General features: G+C 38.6%; 1 protein-coding gene across 1 annotated transcript in view; it reads left to right on the forward strand.

Moving 5' to 3' along the window:
- lpar1 (lysophosphatidic acid receptor 1) overlaps positions 1-14459 on the forward strand; it is a 52083-nt gene that overhangs the window by 25006 nt on the left and 12618 nt on the right. The window contains exon 2 of the mRNA XM_033976228.2: positions 1307-2061. Coding sequence (XP_033832119.1) covers positions 1323-2061 — 739 coding nt within the window. The 5' untranslated portion in view covers positions 1307-1322. The remainder of the gene's footprint in view (positions 1-1306; positions 2062-14459) is intronic.

Raw genomic sequence — 14459 nt, forward strand, 5'->3', positions numbered from 1 at the left:
GGTTACCCAAAAGGCCATTGAACTTTGACCCTGAACTTCTAATATCTCATTCTTCCTCCATATCGGCCCCTCTTTTTGGTCGCTTCCCTTTTAGCTTTTGTTTATCCCACCAGCACACAGACCCACAGTACTGCCTCGGGCCCTGTTTCCGGTCTGGTATGGGCGAGACAGAGCAGCCAATATATTTGCGTCTAGAGACATTGCATCTGTTCTTATGTGCATTGTTTTGAAGTGTTTGGGAGTGTGCGCAACTGTGAATATGGCTAATGGTCTGGTCTGGAGTGGTTCACTAAGTATACCCTTTGTCCTGTTGGTGCGGTTTTCAAATTGGGACAGGTCATAAAGTTTAACCAGATGGTATAAACATGTTGAGTTTCATATCACACTACCCTAGGCAAGTATCACACTAGCCTTTATTCACTCAGGGATAAGTAGATGTGGGCCACAGCTGTACATGCACAAATACTAGCATATGTCAGAGCATGAAAGACAATATGGTTTTGTGCTGAGTGATGCTGCGTGGATTCTTTGAAGTAACAAAGCAACTGCTCCCATTTCATAATAGTCATGTTTTAAATACACAGATGATCATTAATCAGGGGAAAATCAAAGGGAGATTTGTTTCGTCATGCTCCAAAAATCTGGTTCCATCTAGCATTGAATTGTCTGCTGATAAATAAGAGATACGTTCAAGGGTAGAACTGTACCAAAGCCACTTTTTAGCCAAAAAAGATAGAAACTTAAATGAAATCTTGCTTTTTTTTCATTTTGGTTGTGCTTATTCCCTTGAAAAGCTAAGAAAAAACATTCATCTTCCTGACCGGGCTTGCATCTCCACAGACCTAATTCTTATTTAGCTTGAAGAAGCGCCTGATCCTGCTTGTTTCCATGGAAATGTTGTTCATTTAGCCAGTATGACATACAACTTAGCTATCACTGTGAAGAATGTTTCGAAATATGATTTTAACTTTCTATCTCCATGGAATCAAGCAGGTGTCGTGCCACCTCCAGAAAATTACATACTGTGCTTTAATTTGATCATTATTTAAGGAATTCCACAAAGTGTTCTAAAACTTACCCATTCACAGACACATGCATACACCAGTGTACGCAGACACTGGGGTGAGGTGGGTTAAGTGTCTTGCCTAAGGACAGAACAAAAGTATACATGTCGAGAGCGGAATTCGAACCGCCAACCTTCAGATCAGGGGGCAAACACTGACCTACTGTCGCCCATGTATCTAACTGCTAATATCTAACTATAATATTATGCCAAATTAATCAATTGTTTTTCTGTTCCACTTAGAACTCCAGTCGGCACCATGGACGAGGACCAGTGCTACTACAACGAGACCATTGCCTTCTTCTACAACCGCAGCGGCAAATATCTGGCTACGGACTGGAACACCGTGAGCCGCCTGGTGATGGGTTTGGGTATTACCGTGTGCATCTTCATCATGCTCGCCAACCTCCTCGTCATGATCGCCATCTACGTCAATCGCCGCTTCCACTTCCCCATATACTACCTAATGGCTAACCTAGCTGCTGCCGACTTTTTCGCCGGGCTAGCTTACTTCTACTTGATGTTCAACACGGGACCTAACACGAGGAGGCTAACGGTTTCAACATGGCTACTACGGCAAGGTTTGATCGATACTAGCTTGACTGCTTCCGTTGCTAACCTGCTAGCCATCGCCATCGAACGCCACATCACTGTATTCCGGATGCAGCTACACACGCGCATGAGCAATCGGCGAGTGGTGGTCGTTATCGTGATTATTTGGACAATGTCGATCGTCATGGGCGCCATTCCGAGCGTTGGTTGGAATTGTATCTGTAGCCTAAAGTCGTGTTCCAATATGGCGCCTCTGTACAGCAACTCCTACCTGGTGTTTTGGGCAGTGTTCAACCTGGTGACCTTTGTCGTCATGGTAACGCTGTACGCACACATCTTCGTTTACGTGCGCCAGAGGACCATGAGGATGTCGAGGCACAGCTCCGGACCGAGGCGGAACAGGGATACGATGATGTCTCTGTTGAAAACTGTGGTCATAGTGCTAGGTAAGACATAAACAACATCCAATACTCAAGTTTTAATGCTAATTTGCTGTAAAGTGGGGTGTTTTACTGAACATGGGTGGATCAAAACAGCTTATTTCACCAATGTATTTGTTGTAGTTCCTTTAACTTTTAATTTTGTGGAGAACACTGTTTCTAAATAGTTGTAATGGCTACTGGGTTACTGCTCTCGATCTGTTTTGAAAAGTTGAATAATACTAACAGAGCATACTATTTAGATTGCTATGTTACCTTTATTGTTTTAAAAATGCTATATTCCCTAAAAACAACATATGGACATGTTTCACTTTCGCTTTTGTTGCTCTGAGTCTACCCTCCCTGCTGAGCATAAGACAGAATCTTACAGCTAACCAGTGTTTGAAGAGGTGCCAAGGAGAGATCGCTAAATTACTGAAACATGCATGGATGACATGTTTTTGATGAGGGAGCAATGTTTTAACATGGCCTAATACCCCCTCTTTAATGCAGCATTTACTTCAGCGATAAAGGGACAGATTTTGCTTGTAAATGAAACACACCGCAATAATCAGATATAATTATTGGGTTATCTGATTACTCTAGTTATCTGATTTTACTGGTCATGTAAATGTACCCACTGTTATACCATCAAGTCATTCTTTCCCAGTGGTGGAACATAACAAATTTAAGTAGTAAAAGTACTGTACTTAAGTATACATTTTAGGTATCTCTACTTTACTTTCAGCTTTCAAGTGGATACTTTTTACTTTTACTTCACATTTGAGAGCATATATCTGTACTTTCTAATCCACTACATTTTGAACAGGACTGAAAAGTAAAAGTATTTTTATCTGAGACCTGCTGAAAAGGTTGAAGTTTTTGTTGTTGTTTTTTTAGTTTTGTTTTGTTTTTGTTTTTTTTGTTTTTTTAGCACATTTATAGTTTGAGCTAACAAAAATATGCAAATATAAACACCTAGAAAAAATATCAATTCATTTTTTTCAGCACAAATCTTTATCAAAATCAAAATGTCTTATGGCTTTATTAGACCTCAAAATATGTGTGAAATACTTTTACTTTTTACTCTTTAAGGACATTAAGTACATTTTTTCATGTAATACTTTCACTTGAGGATGTTTTTGTCCCGGTATCTGTTCTAAAATTCAGTACTCCACCCTCCACTGTTCTTTCCTCACTCATATGTCTACACACCAACAAAAAATGGAAATAACAAGATATACAATATGCCTCAAAACCTTAACACCAATCTTATGTTACCAATTCTAATTTGTCAAGTTGGCTCTTTGGATTTCACTTCTAAACAGATCAGTCCAACCTTTGCAAGTGTAGGTGGTGTACATGTACTATATAACGTTGCAGTATCACAAGCATCTTCTTATCAACCTTGGCAGGCTAAACGTTGCTCCCGTGGTGGGCAGAAAGTGGAACAAGCTGAGGTCTTCCACAAACAATGGTGCTGTTGAATGGTCAGTCATTCTAACCGCCGGTTTCCCCTCAGACGATAGAGTTCCTCACAGCGATGCCTAGATGTCTCCTGCACTGCTTATACAACCACTTAAGAGAAATATATCTTCACAACTGTATTTACTGGTGTTTTAACATAATAATCATCGTTTCCATGTTAATGTTTACAGAATTTTTAGACTATGGCATCTCATAAATGCTGACCTCTTGTTGTAGGCAAAAGAAAAAACGACTGAGTACTTATTTTAGTACCACTTATAACTGCACCTTTATTAGCCTTATTAAAGCATGACCATGAGCTCCATTCATAATTAACAAACAGGGATGGGGTATTAAAGTAGTAAAAGTAGTAGTAATAGTAGTAATAATTTTTGTCCAGTCAAAAGTTTGGATACACCATCTCATTATATGCTTTTTTTCTACATTTTATACATACAGAAGACAAACATATGGAATAAGATATATGCAATTACATAGTTAAATAACTATATTTTTATGTTATATATGACACTGAATGAGAGGGTGTGTCCAAACTTTTCACTGATGTTGTTTAAACATACACTACCAGTTAAAAGGTTGCACACACCCTCTCATTCACTGTTTACATACATATGGAAGACATCAGATATATGAAGTAAGAATTATGTAGTAAAGAAAAAGAGTTGGCTAGAAGAAGTGTCTGGGGTGAAGGAAATCTGGGAGTCCCTGCTTAGACTCCTGTCCCTGTGACCCGGCCTTGGATAAGCAGAAGAAAATGGATCGATGGAGAAAAAAAGTTATAAGTTTTACCAAAATGTCCATAATAATAATAATAATAATAATAATAATAATAATAATAATAAGCTTATTGTTTCAAACATTTTGTACTAGTTCCTATTTATTTGATATTTTTGCTCGACTTCATGTATTTATTTGACTTCCTTCCCATAAATGTTCATGTTCAAACACAAACTTATTCTACACTTCTATGGATGTAAAGGAGGAAAATTGTTTTTATCTTGAACAAAATTATATCCCTCCGTCACCAAACCCAAGCATCTATCTTTTAATATTGCCGCTCCAACACACAGTTTTTGCTTTAACTCATCTTAAGGAAATAATTTTACATAAAAAGCTCTGCACTATCTGACAGTTTTACTACTTAGGCTTTAGCGTTGATGTGTTTTCCGCTGTTATGTTCCTCAAACTCCCCTCCTCTCGTGCACTATATTACACTATATAGATTTCAGTATTGAGTTAGTTCTTCAAGCACACTTCAGTCGCGCCCTAACAAAGTATCAAGTGTGGGAAAGTAACTTGGGTAATGCCTGAAGGCAGGATGTTTCGGCCCTAGACAAAACATACCAAGGGATTGCATGTGATCTGTCTCCTATGTGCAGTGTTATCTCATCCCGCTGCCTCTGTTGTCTTTGCTCCGTGCCTAACAGAAAGCAGCAGACACTTGGAGCCTAGAGTGTGAATGAATAAGAACAACCTTAAAAGTATGTGCAGGTGTCAAATGGAGGGGTTGGAATCTGAATAGTGCAGTTAGGGTTGGGCAATATGGTGGTAAACATCGCTAGCGCAACCTGCAGCTATCTGTCTGTACCATCTCTTTGTTGTGTCATGACTTGTTTCTTTTATTAAGTGGTTTACATGAATATTGCAATTTAAAATGTGCAAATTAAAACATAATGATCCCCAGGTGTCATATATTATAGCTATGTAGCAGACACAAGCACAACAGGCCTTTGTTAAAACGTAGCTCAAATTAAAGTCTGACTATAGTAACAGAGCTTCACACCCGCAGGGAATGTTGATGACATCAGCTGCAGAGTATCAATACATTGCACCCCTAGAGCATTATACTTATTTCTCTTATTACACTATATTTCTCGAAAGCGTAATATTTGTTGTTGCACACTAAAATCAAAATTCGATAAGGTAATAAAGATTTATAGACTAAACAACTATCAAAAGCCTCTATAAGCTGTACCAGGTGTTTTGGAGTTAGTGATGAAAGATTGGACCCATTACCCAAGAATTTCATTCAAAACAAAAGACTGTCTCTGTTGACGAGCAAAAACATCCTCAAATAGGATTAAAATATTGGACATGTACCGTAAAACATCATTTAGATAACAACCCTATGTTGCCTGCACAATCAAAGTTAATCTGAAATCAGTTCATGCAGCGCAATTACCCGAAATCAGGAGATATTTTGGCGTTCACGAACACAATGGGGTTTTTGGTCCTGCTGCGTAAATGTTTTCCATGTGAAAATGTTAGCATGATGCAAGAGGCATTAAAATAGCTCCCCACTGATTTCCATTCAAAACTTTGTTCACATGTCACGAAACGGTATGACTTGGGCTATCTGTGAGCTGTTTTAGTATCCATTGTGTTCTACTCGTAACGATAGCTCACTCAGGGCCTCGGTTATCGTTCCAGGTGTTAAACGGCAAGCGCAAACTGAAAAATAGCTTGTGCAATTTGTGGGCGCGTTGCATGTGATTTACTATTGGGAAGTGCGTGTATTATTTCAACCGCACAACTGACACATAAATGAGAGCACTGAGCGAGAGCGAAGGAGTGTGTGCCTCTGCGGGATATTGAATTGTTGAAATGTTGTTGAAAATTAATGTTTGTCCCTACTGCTGAACATTCTCGCATAGCATTTAGACTAAGGAGCATCTGACAGGGACCCATTAAAACTTAAAGCAAGTCATTTTCGCTATGGATGCGTGAAAGCCCAGTTTGATGGACAGCTGCTGTGGAACGCTCATAGACTGTATAAAGTAGTGGACTAAGTGAGTGTGACGTCACCCATAACGTTCAGCTCATCAAGACTAGCAGTTATAGGGAGACAAGTTTCATATTAGGGATTCCAACTGTACGTATCATAGCAAACAAAGAGCCAATCCGGAGCAAGGCTGTTGACGGTAAAAGCCTTTCCAGCCCACATCGCTGGTTTAGCAGGGACCTGTTGCTAATGGTAACGGGAATGACCTCAGGGGAAAAAGCAGCTTAATCTTTTATTAATGTTCGTATCTTGAATCACAGCACCAGGCACCAAGCAGCAGGATCACGTAGAGCAAGTTAATACAAACATTTTAAGACCAAAACGACGAGGCTCACTGCAGACATTACAGAGGGAGGGGTGATTTTTTCAATATAAAGAGATTTGAAGCAAGAGTCGATGAAAGAGCACCCATGATCACTTCCTATTTGGAACGTGCCGCTAGCGTGTTAGCTATGTCAATTTATATATACAGTCTAAGGCAGGGGTGTCAAACTCAATTTCACGGAGGGCCGCATCAGCAAAATGGTTCTTCTCAAATTTGCAAAGACATAAAAAATGTCTGTGTAACTGCGTAACTCCTGATGAACTGACATTTTAAGACAGTCATACATTTAAATTTACCTTGTCGCGGGCCACATAAAATGACATGGCGGGCCTTATTTGGCCCCCGAGCCTTGAGTTTGACACATGTGGTCTAAGGGAATGCTCCGATTCAGTGGAAGACTTGTGGGAGTCAAGGCCAAAGTGTCACGGGTGAAGAGTTTACATTTTATTACTGCTGCTTTGAAAGCAACATGGTATTATCTTATCTGTCCTTGTGGGTAATTTTAAAGCATTTAAAATAATTATCAATTGTCCTATAGGTACATAAATTGTAGCAGTATTCTGTGTAAAAAGCTTGCATCTGTTCCTCCAACATACTCTATTAACATGCAGTATTTGCTCTCATAGTTCTGATAAATCTGGCAGCATCAGGTAGACAGCTTCATTTGCATTTTTTGGAGTAAAATTGTGCGGCATCTTTTTTAGAGTCTCTGTGAGAAATTGTGCAGGGTTTAGCTCCACTTTTGGCATGGTAGCCACGTGAGCAAATGCTTGAGAAATGAGGTCCTTAATCCACTGGTGATAATCGATCCAAGTTTTTAAGAGTGAATACATTGAATTTCAAATCTAAGTAGCTTCTTCATTTCTGACAGGGTTCTGATGAGTCACTGGCTTATATATGTCTGAAAAGAGGAGCTAGTTAAAATGAAACTAACACATCTTAGTTGTTTACATTACCGGAAATATATGTAGCCTGTGCACTTACAATCTTAAAACGGCACTACAATCACAAACTGAACCTGGGTTGCCAGTGGCTCAACCTGCAGATAGAGGACAGAAGGTTTTCTCTTTCTCAGTATATAGACAGGCCATGTCTTACGTGAAAGCTCAGAACCTCCAGAACCCACTGACTGAGCTGTAGAGGCTGCACTCGCACTGATTAATGATGGGCTGCGCGCGCTGGACTGCTTTTAGGTTTAAACCAACTAGATGTAGGTGTAAAAAATGGAAACCCAAACGAGATGCTCATGTGAGGCCCAGTTTGCTTTCTGATTGGATCATTGTCGTGACACCAAACTATAACATGGACAACTTGGCCATAATATCCAATGTTTTGGTAATGAATAAATCAACATTATAGTTGTTATCAGTAAAAGCTATATTGGATTTGAACATGTCTACCGCATATCATTTCAAAAAATAAAAATCTTACATACAGTTCTGTTAAGGAGTATCTGTTATTAGTTAAACCCATTAAAGTATGGTGCGAACTGTCACTGAGTCATATTTTACAACATATTCCTTCCTAAAACACTTTCTTTTGCTGTGGACCCTATCTGGAGAAGAGATTACAAAGATAAGTTCTTCAACAGAATTTAATATGTAAATGTTTGTTATCGTGGGTCATAGCCTCAAGACCAACATTTTATTGAAACTATTCATATTTTCCTTATCACTGACATACAGTGATAGGGAGAGAACACTTGGAAATAAGTCTCATAATGAAACGCAAACATCCCACACATTTTGACAGGTGGCTCTATCCAGGAACAGCTGAGGCTTCTTTCAAACTCAAACACATTACGTCACAAACTATCAAAGTGACTATGTGCGTTTATCTCATTTGGTTCATGTTTTCTGAAGTAACTGTCTTGTTGAGAAAGTAGTGAAAATTGGCTGTAAATGAGTCTGGCTGCGCTCTGTATTAATCACCCAACAGCTGTAGCTAATTTTGCAGTTGTTTTAATCGAGTGTTGTGACATTCAGATTCACTCTTTCTGGAGGATATGACTATAAGAAGTACTATGTAGGGGTTTCTGCCAACTGCTTGTCTTCCTGGAAATGTTTTAGCTTTGCACATAAACTGTATAACTGAACTTTAACAGCCACATTACGATTATCGATTAGCCTAATAATCTTGACAGCTCAGATTACGTCACAAGACAACTGTTTTCCTGCGACATAACCATTTCCAGTATGATGGATGCTCATATCTAGGAAGTCTTTGTCTTGTTTTAGCGCTTTAGCCACGGTTTTATCTACTTAATCAGAAATCCAAATGCAGCAGCCTCTTCCTGCCCATGTGCGACCCAGATGACAGTAAGTGCTCCCCTGCTGCCTGCCCATCCTCTTCCCCTGTCTCTCTGAGGACACTGTAAAACCATTTGCCCCGGACATTATTTATTAGCAGTGGTAGGGATGGAACAAATAACACAGGGCTGGTTCCGCACACTTGCACGCACATGTCCACAAGGGTACACATGTGGGCTCGCTCAATCTAACTCCCAGGACTAGTAAAGAGAGTTTCACATCAACTCTTGACATGATGATAATTTGGTCTAATGGTGGGAAAGAGCAACCTCAAAATCCTAAAGTGACAACACATGCACTGTATCCTCCTGGAGGCCTTTATTGAAAACAAACAGCTGTTGGTTTCTTTAAATGGGTATAACTATGTGCTAACTAGACTTGATTATAATCCATTAAATTTAAGGTGCTCTATAAAACGTTCGTGTGATTTCTGGTGGCTGCTACCTACTTGTCTCCATGCAGATGTTATTGGTTTGTCTGGAATGTTCCCTAGTATGGCACAGACCATATCCAATTTTTCAGTTTTTTAAGTGCAGGTGTTTTTATTGCTCAAAACATGCCTCGAAAACATGGATTTTTTTCCATGAGCATCACCTCTCCATAAGTCTGATCTGTAACTCGTCCTGGTGCTGCCATATGCCTGCAGATAGATATATTTTATGCCATACCATGGAACATTGTGGGCAAAGCAAGAACGTTTCCATGGAGATAAACTAGTGACAGACCTTTCTGGAAAGTTATGTGGTGCACCTTTAAGAGAAGAGTTGGATATTTAGTCAGTGGAGATGGTCTACTGAAACACTTCGGTTTTCAGTAAAACGTACAGGACTGTACAGTTAAATATAAAATAATAAAATGTATTAAAAAGAAAAACAATAATATACAAAAGTAGTATACAAATTATCATCAAATGTCAAAGATAAAAATATTCAATATCTCTGATTTGAGCTATTATATTCTTTTCAATTTGAGTCACTTTTGAATTTTGTATCCTCATGACCTTCCATCAGTTCATCGTTCTGTCTGGGCCAGGGCATGGCAAGGTGCCTGGTGCACAGTTTGCATCCCACCTGTTGCCTGTACATTTGTCGGAGCATAGATGAGTGGGGCTGGGTATAAAGTATGGAATGAAACAAGTGATTGTATGTGCTCCAACATCTAGAAACCTTTTACAATGCAGCATCTGTTGTTTTGAGTATCATTCAAGTCTTTACATCTGCCACTAGATGGGTGTGTTTTGGCTTAATCAACTTACATTTGTCCAAAAAATATTCAATATTCCTCTATCTATCATTATGTTGTTTTTTGTATTATTGACAAAACTTAAAAGGTACAGTATGTAACTTTCTGGAGGTGGCACATCACACGCATGATCCGTGAAGATAGATAAGTTTTATGCCATGGAAAGTTCCACAGAATGGCATACAACTTATCCTTCTCCTTGGAGACAAGCAGGTAACACCTAACCTTGTACAGCAAGATGGATTTTTGCAGTATTTATGAGTACCAATCCATAACAATAACAGTATTTATGATAACAATCCATCGTGGCTGGTTGGTGGACCAATGACAGATCAGCTTTGATGTTTGTGCGAAAGCCAAAGGTGAAGCACCCAAACAAACTAAAACAACCATAGCAAAAATACGGTTTTGTTTGTGCATTTGTGGACAGGAGCTTTTGTCTCACCTGCATTTAATGAAAGTTACATTTTTCAGATTTTTTTGTCGCTTAGCCCAATCAGATTCAAATATTTGTCATGACATTCCACCTTTAGGTTTAAAACCATACTGTAATAAAAGATTAAAACCATACAGTGACACATTTCAAGCAGATGGTGGATCACCTTTAAAACAATGTGGCATTATCCAAAACTCAGCAAAACAAAAAAGTAAGTTCATTATAATGTCGGCACTTTAAGAATAACATGGAAGCATTAAGACCACTGGCGTCTGGCCCACTGGCTGTAATTGAGAATTCAAACTTGCCTCGTGTTTATAAATCTCTCAGTGTGCCTGTTGCCAATTCTGTCGCTACAGTGGAGCCTTTATATGTCATTTTAAAAGACACAAATCTTCATTAAAGCCATTTGAATAGGCTTGCTGTACTCCCGGTTAAGAGCCTGTTTCTCTCAACCATTAGATCACAGCAACATTAGCACCACTCCACTGTGCAATACAAATGTTTTCATCAATAACGTCAAACAGGGCTACTGAATGGAATCTGCAATGTGAGAGGGATGATGTGGGAAATGAGAAAAAACAAACCCATTTGTGGATAGAGTGAAAGTCTCCAAGGCATTCTGGAATATGGGTAATATCCGATGGCTAATTTCAGTGGGTTCAACTAATGGTCTGAGGAGGAGAGGGGAACTGAAGACAAGGCTGTTGACAAGCTCATGACAGCTGGGAGGAAAGACTGGAGCCCTAAAGATATATGATATTTCTTCATATATTTTGCAAAAATAAGTGAAATATTTTTGGAAATTTTTTGTCGTCTTCTCAAAGCTGTCGACACCAACTGTATCACTGATTAAATTGGAATTGCTACAACTATATAATACATTTTGAGATTTTTATTTTTATTTTATTTTTTTATTATTATATACATAGTGATAATATTTGAGAGAGGCAATGAGCACAATACATCCCGTTACTCCTTAAACATTCTTTACAATGCATAACCAACAGTTTTTTGTACTATCAACCATATTATAACTTCATGTGGTAACTTAGATTAGAGAATAAAAACAAAATGTATTCTAATGTAGTAACTTATCTACAGTTGTCTCTGTTTTATATACACATAATTATCTTATTCCTTTCTCTTGAGAGTTCAAACACTTGATCACACTGGATGATGTCATCGAGTGGTTTTTCACATCCATTCACCTTGAGCATATTCATTTTTCTCATTCCAGTATTCAAATTCCTATTGTTTGAAGCTAACCAACGTGTTATCAAATTTGAAATCCCAAAGTTAAGGTGTCCCGACGCAGCTGGCATTGTGTTTGTTTACTGATCCGAAGAATGGTTGTACGAATCCCGCTCTTGACATAAGCATCATTGGTAGAGCAGTCAGATCCACTGACCCACAGAATGGCGGTGCGATTCTAGCTCCCACAGATGAATACTGTTGAAGTGTCCTTGGGCAAGACACTGGTGTATGAATGGGTGTGTGAAGGGGTGAGTGGTTCCTTGATGTAAAGTGCGTTGAGTGCCTTGAAGGTGGAAAATCGCTTTATGAAGATGTGACCATTGACCAACTTTATTCAAAATTGGAGCACAACTGTTAGTTTTTATGCCATTTTTTCTATGTGTTGTCTCTAGTTTGAGTGTTATGAAAAATAACATACCCATTTCCTGCAAATTTGCCCTAAATAAACTACCAACAACCACCCCAACTCATTTATCTATAGCGATAACAGTAACATTGAGTATTTGTGGACTACTTCATCCATCTTGCTCGGAGAATGTCGAGAATGCATCATATTCTTGGACATGGTGTGGAAGAGTTGTGAGAAAAAAAAAAAAATTACAAATAGTGCAGAGGAGTCCAGGAAACAGGCCGCACCAGAGGAGGGAGATGCTTATGGAGAGATTGATAGCGCGAGGGAGTGGGACTTGCAGAGAATGAGGAGGCTAATTCAATCGCTAGTGTTTACTCCATTCTTCAACCCTGCATGGGAGAACTGTACATTAGAAGAAACCCAAGCCGTCATTAAGATATATGAGAGATATTAATGATTGGTCTATAGGGAGACACAATGTATAGAGTATACAAATACAAGTGCAAGAGGGACGAGGCTATTTAACAGTGCAGGAAGAATGGATTTAGAAAGTGTTGACGGAAGTGATGACAATATAGCTTTTGTTCTTACCGACATCATGGACAGGAGACTTTACAACCTTCAAAACCAGTTTGTTACTGTTGTATTTTGGCTCAGAGATAGGTCTGCCACCGAATTTAACTCATCAGTGTTACTCACTTGGTTATTTTTATCCAGAGAAATTAGATTTTCACAGCTATCCCTGGCATGATAATTAATATATTGACTTATCGTATATGATAAATGAAACAATACTAATATTTTGAGGATCAACATTTATCATGGGTACTTTTTCTTTGTACGAGCAGGGAACTTTTTAGTATTTTTCTGTTCTATGATAAGGTTTGAGATGTACAGGGTCGAATAAATTTATATGACTCATTATAGATATAACTAACTACTAAAGTGCTTCATTCTATTAACGTTATGCACCTCATGTCTTTTGAGAGTAGTTTTTGGGTGTAATCCTGCTTTAGGGTTATTGTATCAGTGGAATAAATTAGTTTCAATATTATCGTTTATCGTCTATATTGTCTTCACCAATATATCATCTTTCAAAATTTCATATCGTGACTGGCCTGAACGTTTAAGGATGTACAGCATAGCGTAATGTGGACCCTTTATTATTTCATACCATACCAGTTAAGCAATAACATCTCCATAGAGGCAAACAGGAAATTCACATAGTGCACCTTTCATCTTTTTGCTTGTGGGACCCATTGTACTAAAACATCCATATTCACTCCATTCATTGTTTCAGTTTCAACCTGTTGCCTGTAAAAGTCCAGCCGTTGACAGCTCCACTGTTGGCTGTTATCAGACTCATTTGAATTCATGACTTGCTAAAACAACATTGCAATGGAAACTTATCTGCCCCAAATCACCATTGGCAACAGCACATTTTGTTCTCACATCTCACATTCTTTTCTGTTTCACTTTGTAGTAATACAGTCTTTTCTGTAAATACACCAACACAAATCAAACGTAAGTCTTGGATTCAAAGTTAAGGACAAGCTAGTTTTAATATGGATGCAACGTAAGTCTCTCAATGCCATAGTAGTGTTGTTATGATACTAAAATTTCAAACTTGATTTTGATACTAAGGAATAGACTCTATATACTGATCCCGATACCACGATGATAATCAAAAACACTTTTTCTTTAGATAATACATTGTGATTTTTAACATTAAATCGCAGTACTTGCTTTTATATTGCCATGCAGTCTTATATCCATGCAATCTCTCAGTTGTCCAGGTAGGTTCCATAGTGGTCCATGAGCGTATACTAGTCTGTGTGGTTTTATACTTGTTCTGATACAGCTCAAGATCATTCTAAACATATTCAGAACAGGTTCATTTCCGTCCTGTGAATGTGACTTTTATAGTATCGCTACTAGCTCAAATGCGTATCCAGAGTTTATACTAGTTTTGAAGTGTGATTTTCAATACTTTGGACATACCTACGTCATAGGCCTATTTCTATACAGCCAGCATAAAAATAGATACTATGGCAAGGTCGACGACGTTTGATTGATGATGTATTACTCCGTAGGGACAGGACAAACTCAGAGGATTACAGAGAAGCGACTGTTTGAAAAAGGCCCCAAGTGAAGTTGCATTCCTACAACGGCAATTCCCTGTCTAGTTTACATTGTCATGACTGTAATGATAACAATGGGGTAATAGTGTGAAG

This window comes from Periophthalmus magnuspinnatus, chromosome 12 (genome assembly GCF_009829125.3).
Source record: "Periophthalmus magnuspinnatus isolate fPerMag1 chromosome 12, fPerMag1.2.pri, whole genome shotgun sequence".
Taxonomy (NCBI): Eukaryota; Metazoa; Chordata; class Actinopteri; order Gobiiformes; family Gobiidae; genus Periophthalmus; species Periophthalmus magnuspinnatus.